The 18,708-nt window shown below is 39.9% G+C and overlaps 1 protein-coding gene across 1 annotated transcript in view; it reads right to left on the bottom strand.

Annotated features, from left to right (window-relative positions):
- CFAP61 (cilia and flagella associated protein 61) overlaps window positions 1-18,708 on the bottom strand; it is a gene marked incomplete at its 3' end in the record, with an annotated part of 257,071 nt that overhangs the window by 42,748 nt on the left and 195,615 nt on the right. Inside the window, exons 24-25 of the mRNA XM_081290916.1 lie at window positions 17,518-17,609; window positions 9,471-9,676 (exon numbers count right to left, since the gene is read on the bottom strand). Coding sequence (XP_081147042.1) covers window positions 9,471-9,676; window positions 17,518-17,609 — 298 coding nt within the window. The remainder of the gene's footprint in view (window positions 1-9,470; window positions 9,677-17,517; window positions 17,610-18,708) is intronic.

Here is an 18,708-nt window from a genome sequence, read left to right as displayed (position 1 = left end):
GATACTCAGCACCACATAAAAGTAAATAAGTAAAGATATTATGTCCATTTATAACTAAAAAAATAAAAAAAAACCCAAACACACATTGCTTTTGTAATGGGAAATAATGAACATTAAGCAAATATTTATAAAATAATCCTCAAATAGAAACCTAAAAAGATCCAGGCTTAGAAGGAAAGGAATGAGAAGTAGCATGTGATGATACCATACTGCACAGTTGGCTTCAAAGCGTCTTTTGCCAACAATTGTTCATTTTCCATAAAACATATAGGCAGGTAGATCAGTTCCTTCTCATGATTCAGAAGACTAAGACTGTGATTTCTGAAATGAACTGATTTTAGCAACTCCAATCACAATAGAAAAACTCAGTCGTTTCTTTGAGTTTGGAAAAGAGATATTTATATTAAAGCACTTTATTAGCCTTGGAGGTAACCATCAGCTATTATTTTAAGCTCTTAAATAATAACCTTCAACCACGTGCTGCCAGATGGGCATGCAATGAGGAAGAAAATCTATAAAGGACTTTAACTCCCACTGAACATGTTTGGAAAGAAATGTGACATCACAAAGATGCTCAGAGGGACAAAAATCAGCTTAGAACGTACCAGTTGGCTCTCTTGAATCCCAAATCAAGACTTGAGATCTTCTAACAAGAGGATCATATAATCACCATCAAGACTTTCTTGGATAACTCTTGTTGTCAGAAAGGAGCAGGGTGCATGGGGTTTGACCAGTTGGGTAGTAAACAAGCATGGAAAGATGAGGTCAGATAGAATCTTTATTTCATTCATCAAGGCCAAGTGCTCCCTGTATCAACTGTAGAATGACCGAATGCTCCCACACCATCCACTTCATCTTCTAATTTGGGCATGTGATCTAGAGAGAAATTTCTTCCTAGTGCGTATATAATGTGATTTTAAAACATTTGTCATTTTAATTATTAAAGGAAGCACTACATTTTCCTAAAATTCTATCAGTTTGGGAGGGATGCTGTATAAAGGAATACTGTATAAAGGGCCAGAGTGTTTTTATTTCTCTTCAAAGGCTAATATGGGTCTGGAGGAACATGAACAGTAACACAAAATTTTGCACTTATGTAGTACTTTATATGCTTTAAAAAGAAATGCATCTGCACAATACTTTAACCCTTTGACATCATCATTTATTTTTATCTTTGATGTGGAAAGGTTTATTATAGACTATCTTCATTATATAGATGAGATGATGCTCAGTGAGGTTAGATGACTTGTCCATGAACAATGCAGAATTTGAACCCTCTGTCTGACAGTCTCATTCATTTCTACTCTAAGGAAAGGGAGCAATGATTTGCTTCTACATATTACAGGGGTTTCAAGCCCAATTCTCTCAGAATGTACAGTTGTCTCTTGGTATCTATGGAGAGCTGTTTCCAGGACACCCCCCATACACACCCAGGATGTTCATCTTATATGAAATGAAACAGTATTTTCATATAACATACACCATTGTCCTGAATACTTTAGATCATCTCTAGATTACTTACAGTATACAATACAATACAAATGCTATGTAAATAGTCATTATACTGCATGGTTTAGGGGGAAAAATGTGGATGTTCAGTGCAGATGCAATTTTTTTTCCCCTGAATGTTAGATCCACAGTGGGTTGAATCTGCAGATGCAGAGCCCACAGATAGAGGGTCAACTGCACACCAAGAAGCTGCAGAACCACAAAGGTGGGCATGATGGCAGCAATGGCAAGGGAGTCACGGATAACTTAAAGGTGGCAGTGGTAGTCTATCATAAGGCATTTCTTTGTTTTTATAAAGCTTGGTGAAAAGTTTGAACTTGTTTTTATAATGTGGCAGATGTGATCCAACAACCTTGTGTGTGAATCATGTCTCACACTTGGTGATGCGTATAGCTCACACTCCAACCCTTTCCCTCCCATCTCATGTCTCTGTTTAATGTTAATCTTTTCTTCCTGCTCTTCCTCCCTGCTCTGTTCATAGTTGCTCTCATTATATCAAAGAAGACATTTGGTATTTGTTTTTTAGGGATTGGCTAGCTTCACTAAGCATAATCTGCTCTAGTGCCATCCATTTCCCTGCAAATTCTATGATTTTGTCATTTTTTATTGCTGCATAGTACTCCATTGTGTATAGATGCCACATTTTTTTTTATCCATTCATCTATTGAAGGGCATCTGGGTTGGTTCCACAGTCTAGCTATTGTGAATTGTGCTGCTATGAACATCGATGTGGCAGTATCCCTGTAGCATGCTCTTTTAAGGTCTTCAGGGAATAGTCCGAGAAGGGCAATAGCTGGGTCAAATGGTGGTTCCATTCCCAGCTTTCCCAGGAATCTCCAAACTGCTTTCCAAATTGGCCGCACCAATTTGCAGTCCCACCAGCAATGTACAAGTGTACCCTTTTCTCCACATCCTCGCCAGCACTTGTTGTTGTTTGACTTCATAGTGGCTGCCAATCTTACTGGAGTGAGATGGTATCTTAGGGTGGTTTTGATTTGCATTTCTCTGACTGCTAGAGATGGTGAGCATTTTTTCATGTACTTGTTGATTGATTGTATGTCCTCCTCTGAGAAGTGTCTGTTTAGGTCCTTGGCCCATTTGTTGATTGGGTTATTTGTTATCTTATTGTCTAATTTTTTGAGTTCTTTGTATACTCTGGATATTAGGGCTCTATCTGAAGTGTGAGGAGTAAAAATTTGTTCCCAGGATGTAGGCTCCCTATTTACCTCTCTTATTGTTTCTCTTGCTGAGAAAAAACTTTTTAGTTTAAGTAAGTCCCATTTGTTGATTCTTGTTATTAACTCTTGTGCTATGGGTGTCCTATTAAGGAATTTGGAGCCCGACCCCACAATATGTAGATCGGAGCCAACTTTTTCTTCTATCAGACGCAGAGTCTCTGATTTGATATCAAGCTCCTTGATCCATTTTGAGTTAACTTTTGTGCATGGCGAGAGAAAGGGATTCAGTTTCATTTTGTTGCATATGGATTTCCAGCAGACCCACTTTTTTAAAGGTTCCACTACCTCCCAGACTGGGGACCAAGCCTTTAACACCTAGGCCTTTGGGGGACATTCAAGATTCAAACTATAGCAGAGGCATAGGAGTATATTAGGGTGTATTATCACCCAATATCTTTTATATGCATACAAAGAAATCGGGATGGTAGGGTGGGCAGTCACATTTCAAGATCTGGCAAAGTCTGGGAAAAGGGGCACCTGGAACTTTGTGTGCAGTTTGCTGCTGGACACAGCACGAGGCTAATGAGTCCAGCCGAACAGAAAGCCTTTTTCAAGTCATGATTAAATGATTCCAACTGCAGTGTAATAAATAATTAGGGGACCATGTAGGTCACAGTATCCTGCTTTGTAGCTTGGAAGACAGAGGCAGCACAAGGTGGCTTTCCTAAGGGAACAGCTTCTGGAGCCTCACAGTTCAAAAAGGTAATGGCAGCCTTTTAAAGGACTTGCTCGGATCCCATTTAGAATATTGTGCACAGCAGCACTTACCCACTAAAAATAGGCTGTTGAGTGTTTGGGAGTGTGGAGGAGGTGGCCTGCTGGCAGGAGGAGAGGGCCGTCAGAGGGCAGGCTTTGAGAGCTGAGCATGTTAAGATGTGAAAAGAGGTGATTTAATCAAGGTATATGAGTATCTGATGGGTTCATACAATGAAGCTAGGGCAAGACCTATTCATGCTGTGAGGACAAAGGATGCTACCGACTGTTAATTAAGGCTAAGGGGGGGCACAGTCAGAAGGGAAGACCTTTTTTATGCAGGGTCATCGATAAGTAGGGGGTAAAAGAAGATGAAGCCAGAGTTAAGAAAGCAGAGAAAATGTGGAACATGCCTAGTTAAAATCTCTGACAGACAGTAGCTCAGGAAGCCACCTCAGCCCCCCCTCCCTCCACCCAGCGCTCCCAGTCTCTGACTACTTGCACCTCCTTAAAAGCTCCTTTCACTTCCAGTGCCCTAAAGTGGGAAGCAGTGTTAGCAGGTCACTGCTGAACATGTCAAATGACTTAGCAGACAGGAGGTCTGCCAGGGTTGGATGGGGAGGGGTGTGTGTGCATAAGTAAGCATGTGTGTGCACGCATGCATACCTCTGTGAAAGTACATGTGCACATGCAGGACCTGTGAGACACAAAGGCTTTAAGGGGGAGACCACGAAAAGATGAATTTTAGTAGCATATTTGTTGTGTGATTTTAAGTGCTGGTTGGCTCAGAAAAGAATAAATTATTTTTTTTTAAAAGCTCTATTCTTTTTCCCAAGTGGTAAATCAATCAATCTACCAATTCTCCCCATCCCCTGCCACATGTACACAAACAACAGTGATGAATTAGCTCTCTTCCTCTGCAGTGCCAATGGTTTGTACTGGCACTCCAAGGTGAAAACAAAGAATAAAATATAGGCGGACTCTGAGCCAGCCTGGGCTGCGGCCCTCAGCTGCACTGCAGTCCTGTGGCAGCTGTCTGCCCTGTGCATCTTGGTGGCTGACTGCTCGCCTGTCACCCTGCATCCCCATATGGCTCCAAGTGAGTCATTGCTCCTGAGGCTTCTACTGCCACAGCAACATCTGACCCAAGTGGCTGCCACCATTCCCATTGGCACAGCGAGAGCCTGCACTGCGCTGGTCCTTGAGGGGGTGAGAATAGATTGAGGGAAACAGAGATGAAAGATCCAGAGGGTTTCTTTGAATCAGTAGAGAACAGATACTGCACTAGTGCCTGACTTGTGGAACAACAGAGTGGTTGGTTAACCATCAGCCCTTCCAGCATCGGGGAAGGTGCCCCCAGACATGGTGGATGAAAGTGCACAAAGAAAATGTGCCCAGATTTGAATGAGAGCTGTTGTTTGCACTGCCAAGGTCAGGAAAAAAAAATGGTGATTACTGTGGCCAAAATCAGCTAAGCCATTCACCCTGCTTGGAAAGAGCCTTGCCAGTCTGTCTGACAACAGACAGGGTGGGCGGTGCTGGGCCAAGAATCAGCGCTGGGACCTGGCAGTATTTTGTGGCACTTGAGAATGTGGCCACAGCTGTGTGTGCACATGAACACACGTAATGGAAGTGCCTGCCAACACATGGCAGGGTCTGCAGCACCTCCCTTACAAATGATCAGTGACCATCTTCCTGCCCCCTGCTTCTTTCCGACAGATGTCAATCAGCATATCCAGTGCCATCCTATCTTGTTTTGCCATCCTAAATATTCAATCTTAACAAATCAAATTAACCTTTAAAATTATTACTATCATCAGTTAACAGCTGCACCCCGACTAGTGATCTCAGTCTTACTAACGCTTGACCCCGAGCAGTAGTCTCAAAATCACCTTTTCAGGGAGAAATAAACCAATCATGACTTTTAATTTGTTCAAATGTGAAAACATTTCTTTTTGTCCAAAGGAGAGTATTAGCATATCATTCACCACTAAGTAGAATTTCTCTTTAACAGACAACGGATTCCCTTGAACTCAAACGTTTCCAGTAAGGTTGAAAGCAATAATAAAATCCCTTGCACTAGCTTAGCAGAATACTTGTTCTTTTCTTTATTTAAGGTTTATATTAAAGTCTACAAGGATTTGAAAAGGGAAAGCCTGTGATTAAAGAATTTGATACTTTTTCAAAATATGGTTTATGTATAAAAGCATTATGAAAATATCTTTATGCTTTAAAAGGTTCAGAAATACTCTTTCCTGGTGGGGTGGGGGGAACCCACAAAACTCATTCATAATAAACATGCTGGGCTGGGAATGTAGCTAAATGATAGAGCACATGGTATGCATTCACAAGGCCCTGGGTTTAATACTCAGCACAGGTGAATGTATGGATGTACTGCACATACATGCACACAGAGCTTAGCAAACCAGTAACCAAAAGGAATTTTCTTAGCCTAATGAAGGGCATCTATAACAATATAAGTTGCAAATGTTACATATTTGATACTGAGCACATTCCCTTTAAGATTAAGAATGAGGACAAGGTTGCCATCCCTCGCTATTAAATATTGGCCAGTGTAGTAGGAGAAGAAAAAGAAATGAAAAACACAAAGATTGAAAAAGAGAAAGGAGAACTATCATTATTTGCAGATGATATAATTTCTCTATGTGGAAAAATCTGAAAGAATCTATAGGTAAATTATTTGAATGACTGAAGAAGTTAAGCAAATTTGCAAGATTAGAGCCACACAAAAATTAGGGCTTTTCTAATATAGCTGCATCAATCAATAAAAAGGATATTCATAATAATAATAAAATATAAAGCACCTTGGATCATATCAAACAAAAATCATACAAAGTTTTTATGGATAAAGTGATAAACCTTTATTGAAAGACATGAAAGAAGACCTAAGTAAATTAGACTTATGCTATGTTATGATATTGGAATCAATATAAAAGAGGTCAGTTCTCAGCTAGCTGAGCTAGCATCTAATGCAGGTCCCACGAAATTCAATGGAGCTTTTCATGGAACTTGACAAGTTTATTATAAAACTTTTGGAAGAGCAAAGGGACAAAATTTTTTGAGAACTGGGTACAGAGGTACACACCTGTAATCTCAGTGTCTCAAGAGACTGAGGCAAGAGGATTATAAATTCGAGGCCAGCTATTCCTATTCTACTTTATACTATAAATATAAATATACTACTTTATACTAGTGAGACCCTCAGCATCTTAGTGAAACCCTGCTTCAAAAATTAAAAGGCAAAAACAAAGACTGGGGATGTAGCTCAGTAGTAAAGTACTTTTGGGTTCAATCCTCAGTACCAAAAAAATTCCAAGCCACCCTTAAAGAAGACAGATTACATTAAGAATATCTGTTAATTGACACCATATAGAAAGATAAATGACAAATCTCAAAATGTGAGAAGAATGTTTAAAATATATGAACAACACAAGTTTGTATATAAACAACTCCTGCTAATTAAGAAGATGACAACCAAACGAAAAATGGACAAATGTTATAAATAGGCATTTCATAAAAACTGTCACAAATGGCCCATGAAAAAGCAAAAAAATATTATTAATCTTCTTTGATATAAGGAGAGTAACTAAGAACAGAGTAGGGAAGAAGAGCATGAGAAGATGACTAACATTAAACAGGGATGAGAGGTGGGAGGGAAAGGGAGAGAGAAGGGAAATTGCTTGGAAATGGAAGGAGACCCTCAGGGTTATACAAAATTACATACAAGAGGAAGTGAGGGGAAAGGGAAAAATAATACAAGGGGGAGAAATGAATTACAGTAGAGGGGGTAGAGAGAGAAGAGGGGAGGGGAGGGGAGGGGAGAGGGGATAGTAGAGGATAGGAAAGGCAGCAGAATACAACAGACATGAGTATGTCAATATGTAAATCAATGGAAGTGTAACTGATGTGATTCTACAATCTGTATATGGGGTAAAAATGGGAGTTCATAACCCACTTGAATCAAAGTGTGAAATATGATATATCAAGAACTATGTAATGTTTTGAACAACCAATAAAAAAAAGAAATGGGCACATACTTGATAACCAAAAAATAAAAAATAAATACCTGACATATATTTTAAGAAAAAAAATTAGTGAAGGACAAATTAAGGTCATGGTAAGATACTTTTGCATACCACCAGACTGGCCAGTTTTTAGTCTGAATAGTACCAAATTGATAGCACTACATAGCAAAAGGAACTTTCACTCACTATAGCGGGTGGGAGAGTTTAGATAGGTCTGACTATTTGTGGGGAAACATTTGAGCATCAATTATTAAAGCCAAAGATGTGTATGTCCCAGGACCCAGCAGTTACAGAGCTGGGACGCCCTTAGAGAAATTCTGCACATGAAATAGATCCACAATGGCCACAACATTATTTGTAATAGCACCAAACTGGAGACAACTGACATCCATCAACAGGAAAATCCATGAGTGAACTATGACAGTCACACAATGGAAGAATACACAAAAGGAGAACAAATGAGCTAAGCTAACATGGATGGTTTCCCCCAAACAGTGCTAAGCAGAATGTTGACCTTATTTAGCAAGTTATAGATTTTATTCAAAATAAACAAGTTAATGTATTATTTAGGAAATCATATATGTGCACATTGTTAAAACAGAGGTTGGTGAACTATGACCCTTGGATCAAATACAGCCAGTAGCTATTTTAATAAATGAATTTATTGGGACAGGTCATGTCCATTTGTTTATGTGCTATTGATAGCTGCTTTCTTACTACAAGGGCAGAATTAAGTTCTTGTGACAGAGTTTGCTGATCCTGTTTTTAAAAGAAATAGAATGACCAATTCAAACTTCAGGATAGTGATTGCCTCTCAAGAAATAGGAATATCAGCACAGAGGGCCTTCTAATATCTCAAGGTAAGGAATTTTTTCTTAACATTGATAGTAGGCACATAGATTTACAGTACTATTTTCCCTTAAGGGGTACATGCACAATTCACATATGTGAACATGCTTTTTGCAATATGTGGATATGTTTTATATATTCTACAATTTAAAAAAAATAAGAAGGAAGAAAGATTGATTTTGATACTGGAAGTTACTCCTATGAGTACTAAGGACACCGGAAACTTATGACTTATATCCTTCCTCTATATCTGGCACTGACTTTGTCATCTTGTTTTGTAGACAGATGAAAACTTTCCTAGCCTTGCTAAGTGGCAGGTTGCATCCAGAAGTAGCTTTCCGTTCTAGAATGCCATGCTTTCCATGAGGTATAGCATGAAAGCGTGTCTTAGACTTTGAAAAGACAAAGGTTTAGATCGCCTACTGTGGGAATTTTCTTACCAGCATCTTGGACAAATAGCCACCCATCTCTGCTTGAGCATGTGCTGGGAGGAAGAAGGCTGGGATCACAAATGGTTTGGTGACTGTGGAGTTCCCACCAGGACCAGATTCTTCCACATCCTACTCCAAGTCTTAGGTTTTTGACCACTGCTCTTAGAAGTCCCTTATGGAAAGGGACTCGAATGTCATCTCATCTGAGCCTTCTGTAGTGTGAAGGCTGTGCATGGTTGCATCTGGGATCTGGGCCCAGGTGCAAACACATCCAAATCCATGCACTTCCTTATGTGACCTTTGATCTCCAGCCAATGCTAATTGTCACATAGTCTTTTTTTTTTTTTTTTTTTTTAAAGAGAGTGAGACAGGGAGAGAGAGAGAGAGAGAGAGAGAGAGAGAGAGAGAGAGAGAGAGAATTTTAATATTTATTTATTTATTTTTTAGTTCTCGGCGGACACAACATCTTTGTTGGTATGTGGTGCTGAGGATCGAACCCTGGCCGCACGCATGCCAGGCGAGCGCGCTACCGCTTGAGCCACATCCCCAGCCCGTCACATAGTCTTTATTAGAACAAAATCTCCACTACTTTTGCTTCTCCACTATTTCCTGTTTTGTTCTCTGGCACATCACAATACTCATCTCTCATTTATGAACCATCATATATATTATATTCCTACCATCAGAGGCAATGTCCAACCTACCTGTAGAGATCTGTGATCAGCTTGTCTTCATAACGAGCACAGAGGTTGTTGAGGACTTGCTCATGCTGGCCAAGCAAGCGGATATAGTTGGAAGCAGGGAAAGGCTCCTTAGAAAGGCACGTGATGGTCTCCACTATCTTATACTTGTTAACATGAATTCGGAAGTATGTCCCATTTTTCACATTACCTGTTATTATTTCTGACCCCTGGTAGGGAGGGGATGGATCAGAAAAACATTAGAAACACTTCTGGACCTTGGGAACTTTACCACAGCAAATTAATTTTTTTATATATAACAGGTTATATCTTGTCATTTGTTGCAAATAATAGAAATAGCTATTGACCAAACTCAGCAGAAGATAATGGTACTCCATATGCGTAGGAGTAAAAAGTTCCATCAAATTATGTTATGTGCATATACAAATATGCCATCATGAAATTCACTATTCTCTATAATTAATATGCATCAATAAAAATATTCTAAAACATTAAAAATAAACATAGGATCCTGCCTATATTTCCTGTGACTAACATTTTATATTGGTCTGGTATATTTATTATGATTAATAAACTCACACTGATACATTAGTATAAAAAAAGAAACCACAAACTTGGACTTTGTGACTAAATGTTCTTCAGGATATTTATAAACTGTGATTGCATTGTCCGGTGTTTATAAATTAGTTGCTAGGTTACAACCAATTCTCTGTTACTCAATACCTCATGTAGCTAGTAAGTGGAACTGGCTTTATTCTTTTCTATGAGGTGTTTCTTCTTCATTTTCATTTAAAATTTTAGTGCTCAATCATTTATTTTTAGGAAACCCTCCAGTAGCAGTATAAATCCATTGGTGCACAAAAATGCCAACATCCAGCACAGGAGCTACAGGAGCCGTGTACCTGAACCAGTCATTTTATTAGGAAAGACTTCCTGGGAGAGATGAGCTTTCAGGAAGTTGAGAAACAAAAGTGGGAGGATCAGAGCTGGCAAAATTGTAAAAGGCTGCTGTGGAAATCCATTTACCCTGCCTGAAAGAAAGGTGTTCATGCAGAAGAAATGGAGACCTTGATGATAGGGTGCACCCTGGGGTGTGAGGGGTGGCACACAGGCTCTGGGTTTGCTTTATTAGGTAACTCTACATCTTACTTTATTCTCTGGCACCACAGGGTACCAAGTAGAATAGCGTTATTACTTACTTCCTCCTCCCTCCCTCTCTCCTTTTTTTTCTCTTTTCATCAGTGCATTTTAATTGAATGGAACCATGGGTTTCATCGCGGGGAACTCATATATACATGTAACATACTTTGATCATGTCCTCCCCCCCATCCCTTTCCTCTTCTCTTCTTCGAGGTATTTAACATTGCCAAATTTCTTAGTTTTTCACAGCACCATTTTGAGAAAAACGTCCTAGTCAAAGTGATCACAAGGAATTTCAGTCCTTTTAAAAGATGAATCCCTAATAGCTGTGTTGGGGGGAGTTTGATAAAGTTCCTTCCCAGTAAGAAGTTTAGAGATTCTGGCAAATATAGGCTTACATGACCTTTTAGATTGTAAATTGTTCAGGGTATGGATTTGTGGCATTTTGCCCTTAAGAAACCAACTAAAACTGCCTTATGACAAGAAAAGATGCCACTCGCTAATTCCACGTTGTCATGACTTCTTTTTCTATCTCGGCTCCTGAGAGCTACTGACCTACCAACTGGACACACACACTCCCCAAAGGCCCAGGGAGCGGAAAGCCTCAGTAGGCAAACATGAGTTTTATTTGGCTGGACTCCACTTTACCTTCTGACTCCAGGTTTAGCACACAGTAACACTAAATAAATCAGATTTTCGGAGTGCATATAGATTTAAGCTTTCACTCTGAGCTTGAAGGTGGCATTTAGAAACCCAAGGCAAGTTGAACTGCTCTGATTCCAAACATTTACTTAGTCCTGGACACCACCTAGGGATTTTATCAAAACAAGAACACATTTAGATAAACTGAGGCAACTGGTGGGTGTCTGGGTATCCCATGGCAAAGCCCTGAGGTTAGACTTCAGCCAACTGTGAAAGCATGAAGTGAGAAACTTAAGGAGGCACATCAGGTAAAGAAATTATGGACCAACCCCAAGCATGGATGAGAAACTGAGTATTTGGGAGAAGGGGAGGGAACAAATACAACTTAGAAAAGAGGTTGGGGGATGATGCTTCAAGGGAGATGCAAAATGGTCCAATACAAATATATTTCATAACAGGGACATAGGTTCACAGTAAATTTTATTTTACAAAAAGAGTTCACTACAATGAACAGTATCATTCCATTTGGGGGGGCATCAACATTTTTTAAAATGCTAATGCTCATTTCCTATGGTGGGGAGTCTGGGTAACTTTGGTTGTGTCTCTTTCTGTTCAGTGGACTATGTGTAGTTTCTAATTTTAAGCAATAACTACCACTTGTAAAATGATATTTAAAAAGGCATTTTAAAGTCTTCTGGATATGCTATGGCAAGGAACGAGACTTTTGAGGAACAAATTAAAAGAGAAGTGAAACAGAAAGCAGAGGGAGTAAGGAAGGAGAGAGGACCGGAAGGAGGGAGGAGAGGGATCCATGAGGAGTTAGTGTGGAAGAGTGGGACTTTTCCAAAGAAAAGCAAAAGCCCAGGTCCCAGGTTTCTGGTCTTCCCTGACCACCTGCCACTTTCTGCACTTGCCCATGTATTTCTGTGGTTCTGGATGCTCTTAGACTTTTTAATTCAGGTATATTTCCTCAAGTCTTGACTTGTCAGATTGAGCAAAGAATCCCACCACCACCCAGATTGGGGGCACAGGACATGACAGAATAATTGCCGGTGGTGCCGTGTTTACTTGGGTGGCCCAGGATAACAGACATTATTTCAGAATTAGAAGGCACATAGTGAAGAATGTGACACCTGTGTGCATTTCTAGGGTGAAATACAAGGTTTAAGAGAATACTGGAGTTTGGTACCAACTGTGGGTGACTATCCAAGGAGGGGGCCACTCCCTCACCATGGTAGCAAGCCTGCTGGGAGTCCAGGAGAGCAAGCCCCCACAACCACTCTGGCATCGTTTTAGCTGCCAGGTTTCCCCAAGGATCAGTGGAGAGCAGAGAAACCAATTTCACAAGGTCTTGGTCTCCTCCTCTTGCTCTTCCCCTTCCTCAATGTTTATTTATGCTGAGCAATTAAGAAAAGGGAACTCAGACATCAAAAAGGCCCTCCTTGAGATCCACCCATGTAGGCAACAAAAAATTTGACTTTTCAAGGAATTTCATTAAATACCTGCCCTGCAACTTGCAGGGCTTTGTCTATAATGAGGAGAGCTGATTTGGACTTGAAACAACCTTAGTTGAGGCTCAGCACCTCAAGACAGGGGCCACAGTTTCTTAGTGGTAGTAATGTGACAAATTTCTGAAGGTCCTTGGTGGGCCACTGCCTGGGATCTGGGAGAGTCTGAGCATGAAATGTCCTCCATGTCAGCCTATTCCAGGACAGTGGAATTCTCAACATTGTCTTCAACAATTTGTTATTATGGATAGATTGCCCTTTTTACTTTTGGTATGTTTTCTGTATGTTTTGTCAGTATAATCCTAACTATAACTACAGGGGTTTAAACAAGTCTATCCAGTCTATTCAGTCTATAATGAAAGTAATGAGGAGATTTTGCAGAATACTGATCTTAACTACAAAAGGCAAATTGTGTCCATTTTAATAAGATTTGGCACTATGTTGGCATAGTGGAGGGGGGGAGGTCATCCTGGCAACTTAAAATGCATCAAAAATATTTTGCAGTGGTATTAAAGACAATTCATGCATAGATGGACTTCTCAGACACAAATTATTCTTGTAGTGTGGGTCATTCCTAATGACAGTTGTTGACAGATCAGGAAAACCCAGTGAAGTCCAGAACTCTCTGTCCCTTCTCACAAAAAGTACCTCCTCTAAATGATGACTTAAAAAAAAAACTCCCAGCCCTGTCATCCCATGAAGGATTCTGGGGTAATTATGATTATTTTGCAAACTTTCCAATTTGCTGGGGTGTGTCTAGCTTCTTCCTTTAAGTATATAAGTAAATTGCTAGAAGATTTGGATCTTAAATTTAAGGTGTTGGTGGAGGGACTGGTTCTGGTTTGGTTCTTTTCTTTCTCTTCTTCTTTTTCCCTGAGTACAATTATCCTTTCAAGTTCCTTTATGATTTTGACAAAGGTTGGAAAATGGCTCTGAAGTTCACGCCAAATGGAAGACACAGGATTAATCAGACTTGGTGTTCATGAAATCCGGTTCCCAGATCTCATGACAAACATACAATTTAAAATTTAATAGTATCCAAGGCAGAATTTGTTGTGACAAATTTCTTTATTTTTGTGGTGGATAAGCCAACAAAGCATGTGGACTGGAATCTGCAAATTAGTTTATTATGTAGACGATTTGGGGGTATCCTTTCTTCCATTTGTCAAGTTACTGCTCAAAGAGCTCATGAATTACTGAACAATCTCCTTACTTAAATATTCCAGTTATTGAGAACTATAAAAGTCTGATAAGATTAATCTTTACTGCCCTTATTGTCAGAACAGTAATTTCTCTAGTGAAATACTGTTGAATGGGCTCTATTCTTGATCAATTGGATCTATTTAGGTGACTGCCTGACCATTTTGGCAACAATTTTACTTAATCAAATTACTTCCTACCCCAAAAGATTGCCATGTAGCCATCCTACATTTTTTTTCTTGGATAATAAAATGGGGGGAAAAATCTGTTTAGATCTTCTGTACTAATTAAAAAGGAGGCCCACCTGGCAAAATGGTTAATTAAAGTCAGGGGTCCTGTTCAAATACTGTCATTGCACCAGCCAAAGAAATCTATTTAAGTTGCACTGTTATTAAAACTCTCATTATCTAAAAACCCCTTTTGGCTTTTCCTCTGACTTTATTCAGAGAGAGAGAGAGAGCAAGTGGTTCATAAATAAATGGCACTATATGTAGGAAATCAAGAATCTAATTCTGTCTGAAACCAAGTCCAGTATTTTCTAGCTCTTGTACATGTCAGGCTCAAGTTATTTACCTATGATGACCAAAGTGCTCAGCCTCTGACACACTGGTATTTACCTTGTCTATCTGAATGCCCCTGTCTGTGGCTGATTGCACTTTCCAAAGATGGCCAATTACTTTTTGCAATATGACCTTAAAAATCTTTCCATTGATAGATGGATTCTGTCCCATATACCTTAAATACCCACAGGCTGTGACTGCTCCAGCAGAGCATGAGGTGTGGGGGAATTGATGCTGTGTGGCTTGCTCATTTGGGCCATACAGGCAGTGCAGTTGCCAACTTGCTAGAGAGAATGCTTGCCCTTGGAGCCCTGACCAGTCTGATTACTCAGAGGCCTCCATGCTGTGAGGAAGCCCAGGCTGCATGGATAGGCCAGGCAGGAAGGCTCTGCTCAGCACTCCCTATCTTCCAGTCATCCCAGCTCAGGAAAGCAATGAGCTTTTAGCTATGAGTAGATAAGACCTCATATAACCCTAATCATTGATCTAGGCTTCTAGTCTTCCCACCCAAGGCATGTTGTATTTTATTGTGCCCTTTTGGAATTCCTGAAAGCACAGACTTTGAGCAGAATCAAATGGCTGTTTTATACCCTAAGTGTTCATACAGTAATAGAAACTGGAACAGCATTTGCTATGATTCTGTGGTTTTCTTTGTTGTAAGGAAATTTTTGCATCAGATCACGTCTCCAGGACACCTAAGCAGATCTGGGAAAAGCCTAAATAAAGCAAAGAAGTTTTAAAGATAACCATCTGTCCTCTCCCTGGAAGAATCAGGCTCATTACTGATGTGGAGCCACGATCAACAACATCCACTATTGATTGGTTACCATTTTTGCTCCAGGCAGTACTATTTTATATATGATCTCTAACAAACCCAGAAATTCAAAGAAGTTGAATAACTTGTTCAAGACACATGGGAAGCAAATGGAAGAGATGGGATTCAGGTTTCCTGAAGGGATAAGGTAGGGGACCAACAGCCTGTGACATTTTGAGTCTTCCTCTTTTCCAATAGCTTCCAAATATATTCCATTTGCCAGAACATGCCACATGGTCATTCCTATCCTAAAGGAAATCTAGGAAATGGATTTATGTTATGCTGGTCATATAATCAACTCTCAAAAATATTCAGGAGAAGACAATGGAAACAGTTAAGTAGGCAACTTCAGTGTCTGCCTCATTGACTAAAAGCAAATGTGACTCTTCATAAAGGAAGTTCCCAGTTGACAAAATAATCCTAGACTTGGTCCTTCTATTAGATTTGTGCAGCTGTCCAACTGTGTCCTTTATGATCTCCTTTAACACAGGAGGTCCTGTGCCACAGCTTCTCCTTTTCCTGGATATCCTTTTGCTATAATTCAGAAAAGGGAGGATAAAAGTGTGTTCTAAATGTCCATTTCAGATTCTAAGCAATTTCCTTGCTTCATTGTCACGAGGGTAAATATTCTAATAATCTATTTACGATCTGATCAAAACCTAATGACTTGCTGGGCCCAGTGGCACATGCCTGTAGCCTGGTGGTTCGGGAGGTGGAGACAGGAGGATTGTGAGTTCAAAGGCAGCCTCAGCAATTTAGTGAGGCACTAAGCAATTCAGTGAGACCCTGTCTGGGGACGTGGCTCAGTGGTTTATTGCCTCTCAGTTCAATCCTCGGTACCCACCACCATCCAAAAAAACAACAACAAAAAAACAAAGCAAAAAAAAAAAACCCTCTAATGACTTAATGTCTTTCTGGAGGTGAATGGATAAGTAAATGGTGATACTTCTAGATAATGGAAAATTATTCAGTGATTAAAAGAAACCAGCTATCAAGTTATGAAACACAAGAAACAGGGTTCTGTGACATGCACCCATAACCTAAGCTACTTGGGATGCTAAGGTGAGAGAAACACTAGTTAGAACTCAGCCTAGATAATATAATGAGATCTCTGCTTCAGAAAAAAAAGAGACATGGAGGAGACTTAAATGCATCTTACTAAGTGAAAGAAGCCAATCTGAAAAAGCTACATGCTATGTAATTCAAAGTATATGACATTCTGGAAAAGGAAAATCTATGGTGATATTAAAAAGACTAGCAATTTCCAGAACTTAGTATGGAGGGATGGATGAAGAGCAGAGCACAGAGGATTTTTAGGGCAGTGAAATTACCCTGTGGGATGCTACTGGTAGACACATTTGGCCAGATTTGTGCAGCTGTCCAACTGACCAACACCTAGAGTGAACCCTAATGTGAACTTTGGTTAATAATGATGGCTTTGATTGTTAAGGATGTGTCAATGTATAGTCATTAGTATGAACAGATATATCACTCTGATGGGAAGTGCTGATAGTGAGGGAGGCCATAAGTGTGTTGAGGGAGGGTGAGGAAGGTGTATATGAGAAATCTTTGTACATTCTGCTCAATTTTACTGTAAACCTAAAGCTGCTCTAAAAATAAAGTAGTAAAGAAACTTATTGGCTTAAAACAACAGAATGCTTTAATTATCTCACAGTCTCTGGGAGTTAGAAATTGGGAGTAGCTTAGTTAGGAGGTTCTAGTTCATGGTCTCTCATAAGTTTTCAGTCAAGAAAAGTTGGCTAGGACTGCAGTCATGTGAAGATACATGTCCAAGGTATGTGGATGGCAAATTAACAAGCGCTGGTGCAGGCATACTTAGGTCCTTACCACATAGACCTCAAAGGGCTGCCTGTGTGATCTTGTAACATGGCATCAGGTGATCCAGAAGGAGGCAATTAGGAAGCTATAGTATTTTCTATGACTTAGCACACTGTCACCACCATACTATCCTGCTGAATACACAGTTCACCCTACTCAGTGTGCGAGGGAACCACAAAAGTGTATGAGGACCAAAGATTCTTGGGGGCATTTGGGGGCTGACAATCATAGTGGGTTTTTGATGTGTGAACCCATATATTACATCAAAGACCGAGTAAAGAATTTCACTCTCCCATAAACAAAGTGTTATATTTGAATGTAAAATGAAATCCAGGAATAATACTTACAAAATTTGTCTGTGACATTTGTACCGCCAAGGGAGTTGGAATATTAGGCTTGGAAACATGCAGATAATGGTAAGACCCAGGAAGAATTCCTCCTAGAGGAAACGGCAGGTTTTCCATATTTGAAATGAATTGTTAATGAGGTGGGGAACAAAGTTTACATTTTTAACCACTGAACAGAGTTGCCCACCATGTATATGCTCCTCAAACTCTTCTACTAAGGTACTGCTAATAGTTAGGAACACCCTGGGTGGTTGAGCTTTATTTAATCAAATCAACGTGAAGGTTACATTATATCTCGTCTTGGCACCACCAGTGCTCCAAGCATTGTCAAGCTGACCCCATGTACATTGTGTTTCCCCACAGCTCCCAACACCCTAACCCATACCTACCCAAACCAGATTTGACTTTTAGAAGCCTATAATGTTGGAATGGCATTCTCACTCCATATCACTCCTCCAATATATAGCAAAAATATTCAAAACTTACACTGTATAAAGAAAATCAATGAAGTTCTTTGCTCAATGCTTTAGAAACCTATCAGTAGAAAATCCTTCATATTTCGGGTTTGTTCCTAAAGTCTGAGCCCGATCCAACTCTGGTCTCTGATACTGTTCCTTTTTCTTGCTCACCTATGGCTACTACCTTCCCCAAGGTCTCATCCAGTGTGAGAAGCAGAGCAGGAGCTCTCTGAATCTGTCTTATTAGGTAGAAAAAGACAAGGATTGGAATGTGGGACTTTTGCTCTTAAGCGTGATGTTTTGTATACTGGATTAGAGTCCTTGGATGTCCTAGGAGTCTACGAACAGCTTTGGGATTTGGTTCATGAATGTTCTGAATATGAAAATACAATTTGGTAAATATGTGGGTCTTTCTGACCAGAATGCCCACAACATTCAAAGACACCATTTTTAACGGTATCTTTCACCCCCCAAACATATAGGAACCATATGGTTCCCCATGAAATCATTACCTTAGTGGTCAACAAGGCTTAGGGGGTGAAAGTGGACCGTTTTATAGCTGCAAGTAGTTGAGCTTATTCATCCGGATAGCAAGCTAGGAATAAGCTGTCTGAAAGGATGGGTCTCCTTATCTCAATTTAAGAATGGAAGTTTAGGGCAAACCACCATTCACCAGCTATGAGATCTCTATGCAAGTTACTGATCATTACCTATTTTCTTATCTATAAAATGG

This window comes from Spermophilus citellus, assembly GCF_964194105.1.
Source record: "Spermophilus citellus genome assembly, chromosome: 4".
NCBI classification, from domain to species: domain Eukaryota; kingdom Metazoa; phylum Chordata; class Mammalia; order Rodentia; family Sciuridae; genus Spermophilus; species Spermophilus citellus.
The sequence above is the reverse complement of the archived record's forward strand: the minus strand, read 5'-3'. Positions and strand labels throughout refer to the sequence as shown.